Here is a 13,512-nt window from a genome sequence, read left to right as displayed (position 1 = left end):
ATTGAAAAAATATTATGAATGATGGTAAAAGTTTTGATGCGACGCTTAATTCTACCACAGACAACAAAGACACTATCACTATTAACACGAACTGAAATTACGAGAATGATTCGATCATTGGGCCGGAACTTTGGATATCAAGATACCAACACTTAACGAAATCAAAAAATTGGAAATCAAGAAACAGCAGTTTTCCTGAATCGGTAGGGTTATTATTACTGATTAGCATAGAAAGCGAAGGTTCAAAATTACATCTGGAAAAATGCGGAAATGGAAACTGCAGCCATTTGCTCTGTGACGTAAACATTATTAGTGGAAATAGGACTATGTTTAAAGTAGACACAAACTAATTTAGTAGTGCATGTAAAAAATTACTAAATAATGTTTACTTTCTTAATGCAAATGACTTTTCTCAGTCTCCGAGAAAGCACTGAGTTGAACATGGACTCCATCGGGAAAAACTCAATAAGGTGTACTTTAATTTAAATTACTGAATGTTCTGTGGAAAAAAAAAAACATTTCTCTTCCTAGATTAGATAAGAAATTCGGAGAGAAATTCACAGTCTTTGATAAATTACCCGATAAAGAAGGCAAAAGAACGGCGGCAGAAGAACCTAGGACAAAGCCGTTCAAACTTGAGGATGTACTGATATCACTCGGCGCTGTATACAGTATGTCAACTTAAATAAAAGAAAAATCAAATTTTCATTTTAAAATATGTTCGCGTTCGCTGATGAGAGAGAGAGTCTGCTTACGGGAATCTGTAAATAAAGAGTTTGACTGGGAGGCAAAATACGGGAATTAAAAAAAAGTCTCCGTCAGTAGAACTGTCCGCTTCTGAGAGAGTGTTTAGCTGAGAGTGTCTTTTAGCGGAGAGTTCACTGTATTGAATTTGTTTGACATGTATACACTTAAATATCTATCTGCTTATAAAAAGTAGGTACAGTATCAGGTAGCATAAGTACTGAAGACAACTGATTGAGCAAGTTGTATTAGCTACTTTGTTTATTTCGCTGTTTAGTTTTGTTTTTCTGAAGGTAACCGATCTCGCAAGACTTGAGGTCAATAGCGAGAGTTTATTATTCGCACTCACCTAAATAGATACTGAAGGTTTTCATCGCGCCAACGGCATATTGTGACAGATCGAATTATTTTGGCTTTACTGTATTCAAAGTTATTAATTGCGTGTCCAAAGCGTCAACAAGCTTTTGGATTTCATACGTTTTGTGATGGGCTCCATACGGGTTTCATACGTTTTGTGATGGGTTCCATTTTCTGCCTTTAAAACCACACACAACCCACAATTCTTCTATTCGCTCCGACGAAGGGCTAACGCTCGAAACGTCAGCTTTTGTAATCGTTACGGTGGCCAATTTACCATTTCAACTTTGTTGATATATCAGAACACTCCGTAAACGAACGATCTCTCCCAAAATGGCAGGGTTTCACTTTCATTAATCGTGCTTGAGCGTTCTGTAACTTGGCCTATCATATTTCTTGAGAAGAAAATGCCGTTTCTCCTGAACAGGAAATCCCAAGATGAAATGTATGTAGTCATTTGAGCTGCACCGGAAACCGCGATTGACGTCAGAACAGCTGCCTACGGCCGAGCCGCAGGATGTGACTCGACCAGCGAGAAGTTCAACGGAAAACCGCATACAAAGGGACGTAAAATATCGTAAGATGTTCCAGTGTTTCCTTAGCTTCGAAACAAATTGTTAAAGCGTAAATGTGGTAATTTGTCACTTGACCTTTCAAATTAATTCTCTCGTTGCACAGATGTACATCTTATTGTAAATTGCAGCAAGTGCACATGTGGGTCAGATGTACGGCGTACGGGTGAAATTACCAGCGCTTTTCCGATCAAAAACCGAATCGAAATCTTTTGGAAAAGAATCTTCTTTGATTGTCACCTGAATATTCCCTCAACTTCACAAAAGATGTTCTCAAGAAGATTTTGTGGAGAACTTTTTTTTCCCCACATCCAAAGCTACCCACGTGTTCGAAAGTGGCTTTTCTATTTCAGGCCACACAAAACCCTATCGCATACCTGTTTTATCAAATGATGACAGCTTGAATAAAAGTTTCCAAGTTTTTTAGAGCACAGCTGATCGCAAGGATGATGCTGAAAAACCTCTGTATAGGCGTGCACCCGGATAGTCATAACAACTTAAACGAAGAGAATAATGTACAGATCTTGACGATAAAAGTTTGGAAGTACTGATATTGACGGTCTATCGAGGTTGAAGCTTAATAAGGTATGAACCACAAAAATCAGTGTTCAAAATAATGTGGTTAATGGGCTGGTTATTTTTGGAATAAGTCTTGACCTCTCCACTTGACACCTAGGCGACGCCCTGCAATCCTTTGTTCCCGTTTTAGAAATCTTTAGTTTGTAAACATCCTGATATTAGAGACATCGGAAACTATCAATGACCCCTTTCTTTTTAATGACCTTGTCGGCAAAGCTCGGCGTCGTGGAACCGCCTACGAAGTTAATACTCGTGCGACTCCTGCAGCGATATCAGCTTTCGACATTCCGGAGTTAATTTACGGCTGCCCACCGAACCATCTCGGCGTCTCATCGGCATCCGAAATTTAACACGATAATTATCGATGTTTCAACCGGAATTTACGATAATCTAGCGACTTAGTGTTAAATTTCAACTAAAGAAAGTAATTGGAATATTTGGCGCTCTTTGGGATTTTGCTAGCACTACAGGTCTCTCACGAGATCTGTTTTTTTTTTTATAGTGAAAGTTTTTAATTTTGAGAGTATCCACTTTAACTCCGACGAAAGCTGTTGGCTAGAACCGATTTTTTTTTTTCTGTCGACGCGAAGGGATTTTTTTGGAATGCTAGTAAAATGGTTTCATCTTAATTCAACAAATAAAGTAACAAATTAGGGAGTTACACCTTTACTGCTTGCGGTGGGTCCGGGTATCATAGGAAATGGAGTTGATCTAAATGAGGTCCGTAACTTCCTTTGCTGTTAAACAAACTTAATAAAGGAGGATGGCGATAGATTAATCCTGTTTTATCATGCGGGTTGGATTGTTTACAAGTGTAATAAGGAAAGGACGATGTAAACAATAGACAAAATAAACAAAGTTACATTCCACAGTCAGGATGTATACAGTATAGAAAAAAAAAAACTTTCATTTGATGTGTCTGTATTAAGCTTGCAAAATCGATGAAGCGAGAACCGCTCTAAGCAGCAGGAATGCAGATTTTTCGGGATAAGAGACTGTCCGTGCCGAACAAATCAGATCTGAACCATCAGCTGTATTAACAAGCTGACCAGTGACCTTTCGATATCGTTTGATCGGCTATTCGATAAACGCTTATACGTCACACTCGTGAACTGATCGCCACTTCCCGAATTTGGTCATGTTTTCCGACGATTCTGACCATAACAATTATTTTCCCACGATCGGACACACAATACCGTGTTTCGGTTCACTGCCTTGATTATGCCCTCAGGAATTAGCCAGCTGTTTTGAAGAGATGCAAATTAGAGTTCTCGGTTGAGGTGACTGCTGGCATTGTACTCAGTATACGTCAGGGTAAGTTAGATTCGCTCGGTTACAAGCAGGAATCGGCCGAAGGAATGTAGCTTCGTAGAATATTCTAGGACGGAAGTGTATCTGTCACTAAAAACAAATTGAAATTACAACTTGCCATTGTATTCAAATTGTTTATTTTGCTGACAAAGGATTCATTTCAAACGTCGACTTTTTAATAATAAAGTTGTTTTTATCGCTCCAAGAATCACGGTGTCATCAACCGTTAGCCAATCAGATCTCGCATAGATTACTTACGATGACCCTCGGTCACCATTGACGTCATGGACTGTAGTGCTTTAGAAAATTCAAGGGTTATGATTGGTTCAAAGTAAATCTCTAGAGGACACTGATTGTTCTCTTTCAACCGCAAAGAGATTTTGTCGCCCACACGCCTACATTTCCCATATTTGGTAACAAAGCGACAGAGTGAACCTCGGCGAACGTGGATATAAATCGATGTCTTCGCTTGATTCAAAGCAACAGCGATCGGAAACTGACTAGTCGGTTCACCAGTGGGAAAAAAAAATACCTGCCATAAACAACTAGCGAGTGGGAGATACCACTTTCATTATCTGATTACTCATCACAGTTGATCAAGCACAGATTAAATCAACATGGCCCTCGCTCTCCCTGTGTCAGTCATACAAGAGGCAAGGACGGTGATCGAAGGCACTAATACTGAATGTGACTTGGCTACCACTGTTCACAATTTTGTGCGACCAATGGCCCCTAGCAGCAATTTTTCCACGGCAAGAATAGACGAAATTCAACAGGTTGGTCCTTTAATCGATCATTTACTCCAGCGTGTGGTTTTACAATAGCGGACGAATTCCATCACTGAGTTAGATTACAACTCACCCGACAAGAAACTCAGCGCGAAAGATTTAACAGAAAACTCACTGAAGCGTTTTATTCATCATTTGATTCCACTTTTCTTTTAGTAGCGGGCTTGAGGAACTTTATCTGGAATTATATGCGTTGCGGATCGCTTGAAAAAGATGCTCACTTAGAGCTAATACATTATTAGAGTTTTAAATGAGTTTGAATTATTGAGCAGCACCATTCAATTAATCATGTTGATTATTTCGCTGAATTTTCATTTGCGCTAAAAGTTAATTTCTTAATTATACTTCATTTCACTTTGGAAAACTGAACATTTACTTTTGATGCCGATGAAACATTAATGTAATAAAACGAACAACACAGTGAAAAAAACATCATGGTAAATTTTCTTAAGCGCGCGCGTCATATTTGACAAGTTACGTTTTCTTAGAACACTTCTAACCTGATTTCGTTCTCTCTCTTCAGACGATGTTTGAAATGGAGAAATATCTTCAAGGAACAGCTCCTTCACCACTTACTCCTTTGTTAACAAGAAAGAGAAAATTCCGACGTGAAAGCGCCAACGTCGTGAACGATTATTTTACGTTTGATGACGACTCTGGCGATGACTGCGCTGTGGTCACGGACGCGAACAACAACGATCCACTACCAGAGAAAATTTTTGTGTCCGAAGTGGACACATACAATCTTGCTCCGGCATTCACGAACACTACAACGATGACAACAATTAATCCGGTTCCTGTAGTGACTAGCAATATTCACATCCAAAATGACAACCGATCTCACTATCGTCAACTGAAAGTTGTTCAACCACCTCGCGATTATACTGTCATTTATCCACCTACCCCGCCAAACTCAAATCCTGGCTCTCCAGAAATGGCAACCCAGCAGATATATTTGGGACCTCTCGGCCCTCCTCCGCCATATACCCCTCCAACTGTACTGATCCCACAGCAACGACGGGGCTCTCCTGAACTTCAGCGAAGGAGGATCCATCACTGCGAGCACCCTGGCTGTAGTAAAGTATACACAAAGAGTTCACACCTCAAGGCGCATATGAGAACTCATACTGGAGAAAAACCGTATAAATGTACTTGGGAAGGCTGTGAATGGCGGTTTGCTCGGTCAGATGAACTAACCAGACATTATAGGAAACACACTGGAGCCAAACCATTTAAATGCCAGTTTTGTGATAGGGCTTTCGCTAGATCAGATCACTTGGCACTACACATGAAACGCCATCAACCACAACAGCAATCCTAGAGGAACTATGCATCAATAAAATAGATAAATATGGTTTTTCTCACGACGAGCAAAGGTTACAGTGCAATTTTCTCTGAACTGAAAAAGATGATTGGTTACAATGTGATCGTAACGATGCAATGAGCGTGCCAAGTTTGGCATGGGGAGATGAACATTGTCTTTCAAACGGTTACATTATAGTTCTATAACTTTCCCGTGGTTCAGTTTATCAAACGTTACAGCCGTATTGAACTTTACCCATCGTTCTGTTAAAGCATGGGAAACAAAAGAACTGCCTGATCTTTCGAAGTGAACTCAGAAGTCAAATGATTATCCTAGTGCTTTAGCGCTGACATTTTCTTTCGCGAAGAGTGCATTTCAATCGCTCGCAACTTTACTGTCACAAGATGAGAATTTTTAACTAAAAAGAAGATATAAGATTCGATTTAAAATATTTTGAGTTAAATAAACGTTTGTAAATAAGAAATATGTCAAAAAAGAAAAGAAGAGATGTATTTTTATGTAATGGAATTTTTAGAGGTTATATTTATATGATACCGTGTTATTTTATTCAAAAGATGAGAAGAAAAGACTGTCAAATAAAAACAGCTAGAATTATACACTTCGTGTCGCTTATAGCTTAATCGTCCTGTCTGTAAATGAAGTGAAATCATCACTTGATCATTAATTCTCGAAAGTTTTTCTCCCCTGGGGTTCACAGATACCATGTCTGCTCCATTGCACAATAACTATTGTGCCAAGATTTTCTGCACGCAAATGGCGCTTTGTGCTACAGTTGAGAATTCTTAAATATCTTTCGTTTTCTATTTATCTCAGAGATCGTCAGAATCAGTGATATGTGTCGTGGAGCAAGACGTTTTAGTTCTAGTCTGAAACCTTTTGAATTTAAAAGCTTTCTCCCCGAACAGTTTTGTGAAGCGTTGGATCTTGTTTTTGTTGTGTCAAAGCGAGGTTAATTTTAAGGGGGTTACTGTCAAGCTTATCAGGTTTTCTTTACCTGTCTCGAGTAGCAATATAATGAAATCGTTTGGTTTTTATTCCAAATATCAAAGACAGATGCTGTAATTAGTATTTATCCTGTTTCCTTACCTTTTATGCCTTCAATTTACGGATTAAGAGATAAGAATTGGACTCAGCAGTACTATGAACAAACCAATATTACGACTATTTTGTTACTAATCATGAAAACTGCTATATCGAGTGATTAACGCAACTTAAAAAAAAAAGGTAAAAAAAAGAGACAGCTAAGATATTCGACAACTCTGACATCATGAATGCATGTATTGACGCACTTCGAAATCTTGGCCCACAAGTTCCTTCATAACCTAATAATTTTGCATGCTAATGTTTCAGTTCCTTGTGGCAATTTGTTAATTGCCAGTATTTCATTTCTTATCTTGGCGACCACTACTTCCTCTCACACTGATTGCACGGCATGCTTTGGCACGAGACACTTTCCCCTATTTCAACTGACATAAAACTTGTTTCTGTGGAGCGCGACACAATTTACTTAACCAAATTTCTCCTGGTACGTCTGCCTTAGAATATACTTAGCAACGAAGACTCAACTTCCATTTCACTTGCAGTTTTCTCGTGGTTCCGCGCGTTCTTGAGATAAACGAAAATGAAGAGACTTTCGAAATTTTGGCTCATATAAGTTACACTCTCTAGCTGGACATCAGTCATTAGTGACCCTTGAGTCTTGTCTACGAAATAGATTCCCAACTGAACCCTTCTCATGTGATGCCTAAACTCTTTCGGCAGATTTGGAACATGGCAGGAATGTCTAGCAAGCAGAAAGGGGGAAATGATGCTTATAAACATCGGTCACCGTCTAATAATTGGACCGTGACACAGTAAGGGTCTCTGTAATGTTTCTTTTTTGACTCAGACAAACTTTGTAAAAGAGCCAGTTCCGGCATCGTGTTACTACGTTTTGACTGCAAGCACGGAAACAAGTGGAGCTAGTTAGGCAGCAAAACATTTCAGAAGTTGTGCCTTCAACTTTCAGTACCTAAGGACTGCGCAAAGTTTTCCCAATTATACTATCAACAATTTACATATAATCTTAATGCTAAGCAGTTCCGTAGTCCACACGGGCGCCAATGTATCAACTCTATCAGTTTGATTTATTTAATCTAGTCTGACACAGACACATAAAGCCCCCATGGATCGGAAATTAGCACTTGCAACGAAACTTTTTGGTTTTCAAAATATTCATGATTTTATCAACTTTTGTTTTTTTTTCTTTTAACCAGTATCTACGATATAGTCTTTGACATAGCTGTTTTTGTTAGCCTTATGCATTACATAACATCTCTTTGTTCGTTCGATTCTGAACTCGAACAAGTCAACAAAAGTTTTGAATGACCATATGAAGGTCACCATGTAAAGAAAATTCTCAAATAATAATAATGGGAAATCTCTCTCGATCTGCTCACCTTTTTATTGACTTCAGTTTGCTTTTAGGCGAGTGGAAGTGTAAAGAAAGTTAAAGTTCGACTGGATTGAAATATCTGTCTGAGAAATCTTGAAGCCGGTCGATCGTTCATTTGCGCTCGTTACTAAATAATCTTTTCGTTAGAAAAACAAACATTACGATAAAGAGCACGAATATTATTTTGGTATTGGGCAGCGCGGTTTAGCAGAGAGAAAGCCAGTGATCGCGGTATCTCAATACCGAAAGAAAATCTTTGTTCACCTCCGGCATTGATCTCATTATAATCTCATTAAAAATTTAATTTGAGTTGGATGAGTACCGAATCCTGAAAACAAGTTTAAATGAGATGAAACTGCCCCTGTAGTTTAAAACTTTTATTAAACTTTGACGCGAGAACAATAGGAATTTACAACTTTTTGATATACAGAGATGCATTATTGAAACGAAATAAGTATCTTTTTATAGGCACTGTGTCCAACGTGGCTTCCGAATTGTATAAGACTAAGTGTATTTTGAATCATGCAAGAATGATTCGTTTTTGTGGGCAAGACGCGGTACGTTTAAAGGTCACAAACATCGAAAGTCAAAAAAGGTTTTTTTTATTTTAGGGACAGAGCTCGAACGGAGAAAAGATGGGATAACATTTCTCGCAAAAGAGCCGAAAGCATTTCTATTACCACTTTTAGAACAGACTGAAGAGAATATAACGGTCTACCTTGCGGCTAAACTCTCAACGAAAACATTGCTTTTGTTGTGATATTGTGCTAGTTGAGGACTGGTCGCGGTCAGCTGGCTAATTTTACAGCATCGATGAATAACTACAAAGTGTGATTAAAGTGGTAACCGTGTTGTTCTTTTGACAGATTTTAAGGAAACCTGTCCAAAATCAACCACACTTTCATTTGAAATTGTGTTAATCTCGTTAATCGGTTCTGTATCACCGAAGGAAGCTAACAATTTTTGGTTTGCGGTAATCTAAAAATAATTGAAGCTTTAAAACTTATTTGTAAACAACCTGGTGAGGACCTTAGTATTGTTTCCGGAGTCACGTACAGCTTGAATAAGATTAATATAAGCTTGCCGAGAAAGGATATGTTTTTCTGAGATCCTAGAAATATTGAGGGCATGTTTGAAAAGGAGAGTTGGGTCTTGAGGAAAACTTGTAGCAATTAAGTTAGCTCCTTCGTGTTCAATTCGCGTCTATTTGATCTATTCATAAAACTATAATAATGATGGCAATTTGATCACAGGCTTAACTATACTTATCAAGTCAGCAAATCCTGCCTGAAAGTGTATATTAGCTCCATTTCTTAACTGCTCTATGTGAACCGAGCAGACAGATGGGCCAGTCTTGTTTGATAATGATGGCAATAATAACAATAATGGCTTGTTAGCTCAATTGGTGGAGCGCTACACTAGTATAGCAGAGGTCAGTGGTTCGAATCCCGCACAGGCTTGATTTTTTTTCAGGTCTGATTTTCGCTATTGCATAAATAGCGCTCTCTACTGCGAGGATCGTGCATCATACGTCATAACAATAATGATAAGAAAGGATTGGACTAGAGAATTTCAGATCTGGCCTCTCTGCAAGCAACAAGCACAGTTTATCAACACTTTTGAGAGCTGTCTTTCAAATGTGCGAACATCAAGTCAACAAAACCGTCCGAGTATGGAATGCAATGATACTAAGTTTAGAATATTTCAACTCCTTTTATTAGTCTCATATCAACTTTATTTTATTTTTTTCAAGATAATTGTGTAAGGCTTTGCCATCAATTTGAATCTATCAGCCACAACGTTTAAGAGATTTAAAGTCACGTTTACTCGCGGGGCTAACTTTTGTTGTTTGCAAGCCTCTTGTCCGCTTATGCAATGTAAAAATTTATGCATCTGCTTTGAATAGTAGATTTTTCTAGTTTGTCTTGTTAATACCCTCGGAGAATTTAATAGAACAACCAGAGAATCACAGGAACATTTTGCCCTTAGTACTTGCTGTACGCCGGGGGTTCTAAATCTGATCCATTGATATATTATAGAAACTTTTCCGTGAAGATATTGTTGTTTTTCTCCGCAAACACGCACACACGTCCTTGACTTCTCAGAAACACATCTTTGTTGCGTCACGGATCATTAAACTGTCGCACTCCGCTGCGCGAACCATAAAGGGGCAATGCCCCTTAAAGTTTAAGAGCGCGGCGCGACATCAACAACATATCCAAGGACTTTCTGTTGAGAACCATCGAAGAATCGTTGACTGAATCATAAAAGAGAGGAAGACTTATTTAAAATAACGACGAGCTAGTATCATGCAGCCTTATGACCTTACACATGAAAAAAAAAACTTTTGAAAACTTTTTTGAAATACCGTAACGTTTTCAACCTTGTTGCTTTGCATAGTGCATTAGCTTGTTGTACGTCCTTAAAATCTCATAATATTTTAGACATTTTACCTGGATAAATCTTTCGGTTAAGGAATTGATATTGGTTGTGCGGCAAAGCACGCTTCTGGCCTTGATATTCGATCTCAGAATTGGAGCGCGCGTGATCGGGAATGTTATTATTTCTCGTGCGTGACGACAAAAATAAACCGGCCCCTTTGTTTTCTTTGATATTGTTTTCTGCAATTTCGCAGAAGTTTACTCGCTGGTATTTTTCGTGGTTCATTTCTCTAGTGTCCTGCGTAGGAGGAAAATATGTTTCTGAGAGGAAGTTTGTCTCGTGCGTCGAGGAGACACATCCTTTTTGATTGCGGACTGCGGTTATAGTTACGGTGACGTAAACGGATGCAATTGTAAACTCTTCGGAAAGCCGGAAATTTTCCGAACCCTTCCGAAAAACCACGTCGTCGACCGAATTAAACCATGAGTCGGCATTAATTGTATTCAGTCTCTATTTGAGGTAATACTTATATAGAACTGCCATGGATATTGGTTAAGTTTTAAGTTAAGAGTGTCACGTACAGCATAAGAGACAAAGAAAACTTAATTCCACGCGGACAAAGTAATTTGTCTCAAAAGGAACTGTCCATTGTCTCAGAGTGATTTGTCAAATATGAGATATTAGATAAACGAAGTCTTTAGAAAAATAGACGTTAAATCTATTAACGCTTATTTTTCTAGAGAATATGGTAATAATAGTCTTAAAGTCGATCATTTGATTCGGTAAAATTGGAATATTCGACGCATGTACCCCATTCTTAAAAACTTGAAAAGGCCTTTTTTCAAACTTTAGTCTGGCGTAAGACCCTTGACTTGTATGAAATCGACCTCAACAGAAGAAATACGCATTTTATACGTTAACAGTTTACAATCAGTCTCTATACTCGTTGTTCACGTGAACATCCATTGCTGAAGTTACAGCCAGTACACGTACACTGTATATTGATCAAGCTATGAGTTCATCTGAGTCGGAATATTTTTTGTCATATGAAAAAGTCATATTAAGTAGAAAGCTGCCAGAGCTTATCGTATTTTGATGGGGCGAAGTTGTTACGAACCCCGTGGGATGGGGAGGTAAGGGCGAATTTCTCGGTGTAAACCGTACTTAGTTTATCATCTATCCAAGATAAAATAAGGCCCCATTATTTTCTCTTGATCTATTACAGTACTCTCACTGACGATTGTCGTCGACCGATCAGCGCGTGGGAGTTCACATAATTGTAAAATTCATGTTCGATATGTTAAAACTACTCAACGAATGAATCAAGGGTTACGGTTTACTGACAAACTTTCCAAACAAACTGAATGCGAATCATCACAGTTCTGAGCTTCTGGTTTCACTTATTAGTCTCAACGCAAAACTAAACGCAAAACTTGCCATTTATGGCAAGTACTTAAGCCAGCCAGGCCAACGAAAAAATGACGAACTACTGAAGAAAAGCGGACTTTTAAACTTACTCGACCCAGTTTCCTGACCAGCATCCGACAGTATCAAACCGAGGCACAGTAGGTCTTTAGACGCATCCGAAATTTGAGCCACTCAAATTAGAGATAGGCTCTTTGCATGACTTGATCATGTGATCAACTTTCGGTGTGAACACGAAAACAATTCACTTTTGAAAAATTTTGTTAGCACAAGCTTATGGCGTTCCATCACCGCCAAAATTCCAAATTAGCTCTTTGAATTCGGCAGGTACAAAAGGCAGGTCACAGGTCACAGGTGACAATTAAAGAGTTATACACCGGATAGAGTAATGGCGTTGCATTAAAGTGTTCCATTTCCGGGAAGGATGATGGATAAGGAAATAGATGGCTTTACAACCAGCTGAAAAGACCAAAAAAAGAGAGAAAAAACGTTAATTTCTTACCTCAAAATCCTCTCCTTCCTCCGACATGATTCTCACGCGCACGAGGGAATTCCCCGTTCTAGGCTTCTCTCACAGACTCGTTCCAACCCTCTATAGCTCGAAGAAAATTTTATTTCTGTCTGCACATTAAAAAGAAGTCTTCAAGCTTGTGAACAGAGGAAACAACACCAGTACACCCAACAGAATGTTGAACTAGTGACATTTTATTGTTCTATTCTTACACGAAAACCGGAACGCATGTATATTATATGTTCATTTCTGACGACGGGAAATGGAACACTATAATGCAACGCCTTTACTCTATCCGGTGTATAACTCTTTAATTGTGACCTGTGACCTGTGGCCTGTGACCCGTGACCTGCTCTTTGTACCTGCCGTTGTAATTTTGCAATTTTCGAAATTGTCATGAAATATTTCCTTACGCATTATGCACTTATCAGCGGCCATCCCGTGGGGGTTGTACTATTCGAAGTTTATTGAAGTCGACAGGCTACAAGACATGGGAAGTAAAGTAACCATAGAAGTACTGAAAGCACAGTTCGGCCGACATGGCATACCTGAAGTGATCCGAAGTGACCGGGGTCCGCAGTTCGCTTCAAAGGATTTTGCAAGATTCTGCAAAGAATACGGCATTGCCCACAAGACTTCGAGCCCCCACCTTCTCGGTGCCAATGGTGAGGCCGAAAGAGCGGTGCAGACAGTAAAGCGTCTCTGAAGGAAAGCCGCTGATAAGCAACTCACCCCTCCTAGATTACAGGACAACCCCACCGGAAGGAGTCAACCTGTCACCAGCACAACTACTGATGGGCAGACGCCCGAGAAACAAACTCCCCTCTCTTCGTGACCTACTCACACCCACAGCATACAACCGTCAAGACGTCATGCAACGTTTAAACCAGCAGAAAGCAAACCAGAAATTCTACCATGACAGGAAATCTGCAAGTGATCTTTCCGCCCTTGTGCCCAGGTAGCCAAGTGAGAATGGCACCCAGTCCAGGATCCAAAATGTGGAACCCTGTCATCGTTGTCAAACGACACGTGAGCCCGCGCTCTTACATTGTGGAGTCAGGTGGGCATGAGTACCGCCGCAACCG

At 39.4% G+C, this 13,512-nt stretch overlaps 1 protein-coding gene and 2 long non-coding RNA genes across 3 annotated transcripts; 1 reads left to right on the top strand and 2 right to left on the bottom strand.

Moving 5' to 3' along the window:
- Positions 1-451: 451 nt before the first annotated feature.
- Positions 452-2,296, bottom strand: LOC148722881 (uncharacterized). Its single transcript, XR_015991397.1, has 2 exons — positions 2,051-2,296; positions 452-1,703 (listed from the first exon to the last, which is right to left on the bottom strand). It is a non-coding gene; the product is annotated as an uncharacterized LOC148722881 (long non-coding RNA).
- A 1,671-nt stretch (positions 2,297-3,967) lies between these two features.
- On the top strand, positions 3,968-6,271 carry LOC111338176 (Krueppel-like factor 5). Its single transcript, XM_022944606.2, has 2 exons — positions 3,968-4,339; positions 4,875-6,271. Exons 1-2 carry the CDS (start codon positions 4,181-4,183, stop codon positions 5,670-5,672), a joined length of 957 nt encoding a protein of 318 aa, XP_022800341.1. The 5' UTR covers positions 3,968-4,180; the 3' UTR covers positions 5,673-6,271.
- Positions 6,272-9,802: 3,531 nt separating this feature from the next.
- LOC148722880 (uncharacterized) lies at positions 9,803-11,805 on the bottom strand. The gene is made up of 2 exons (XR_015991396.1): positions 10,563-11,805; positions 9,803-10,366 (listed from the first exon to the last, which is right to left on the bottom strand). It is a non-coding gene; the product is annotated as an uncharacterized LOC148722880 (long non-coding RNA).
- Between the last annotated feature and the right edge of the window lie 1,707 nt (positions 11,806-13,512).

This window comes from Stylophora pistillata, chromosome 9, assembly GCF_964205215.1.
Source record: "Stylophora pistillata chromosome 9, jaStyPist1.2, whole genome shotgun sequence".
In the NCBI taxonomy this organism is placed as follows: Eukaryota; Metazoa; Cnidaria; class Anthozoa; order Scleractinia; family Pocilloporidae; genus Stylophora; species Stylophora pistillata.
Note: the sequence above shows the minus strand (reverse complement) of the source record. Positions and strands in the feature narration are given on the sequence as shown.

Bases quoted from the DNA above. Each gene is read 5' to 3' on its own strand.
- LOC111338176 (XM_022944606.2), top strand. From the start codon at position 4,181: ATGGCCCTCGCTCTCCCTGTGTCAGTCATACAAGAGGCAAGGACGGTG. The intron at 4,340-4,874 runs GTTGGTCCTTTA...CTCTCTCTTCAG, and splicing joins GAATAGACGAAATTCAACAG to ACGATGTTTGAAATGGAGAA.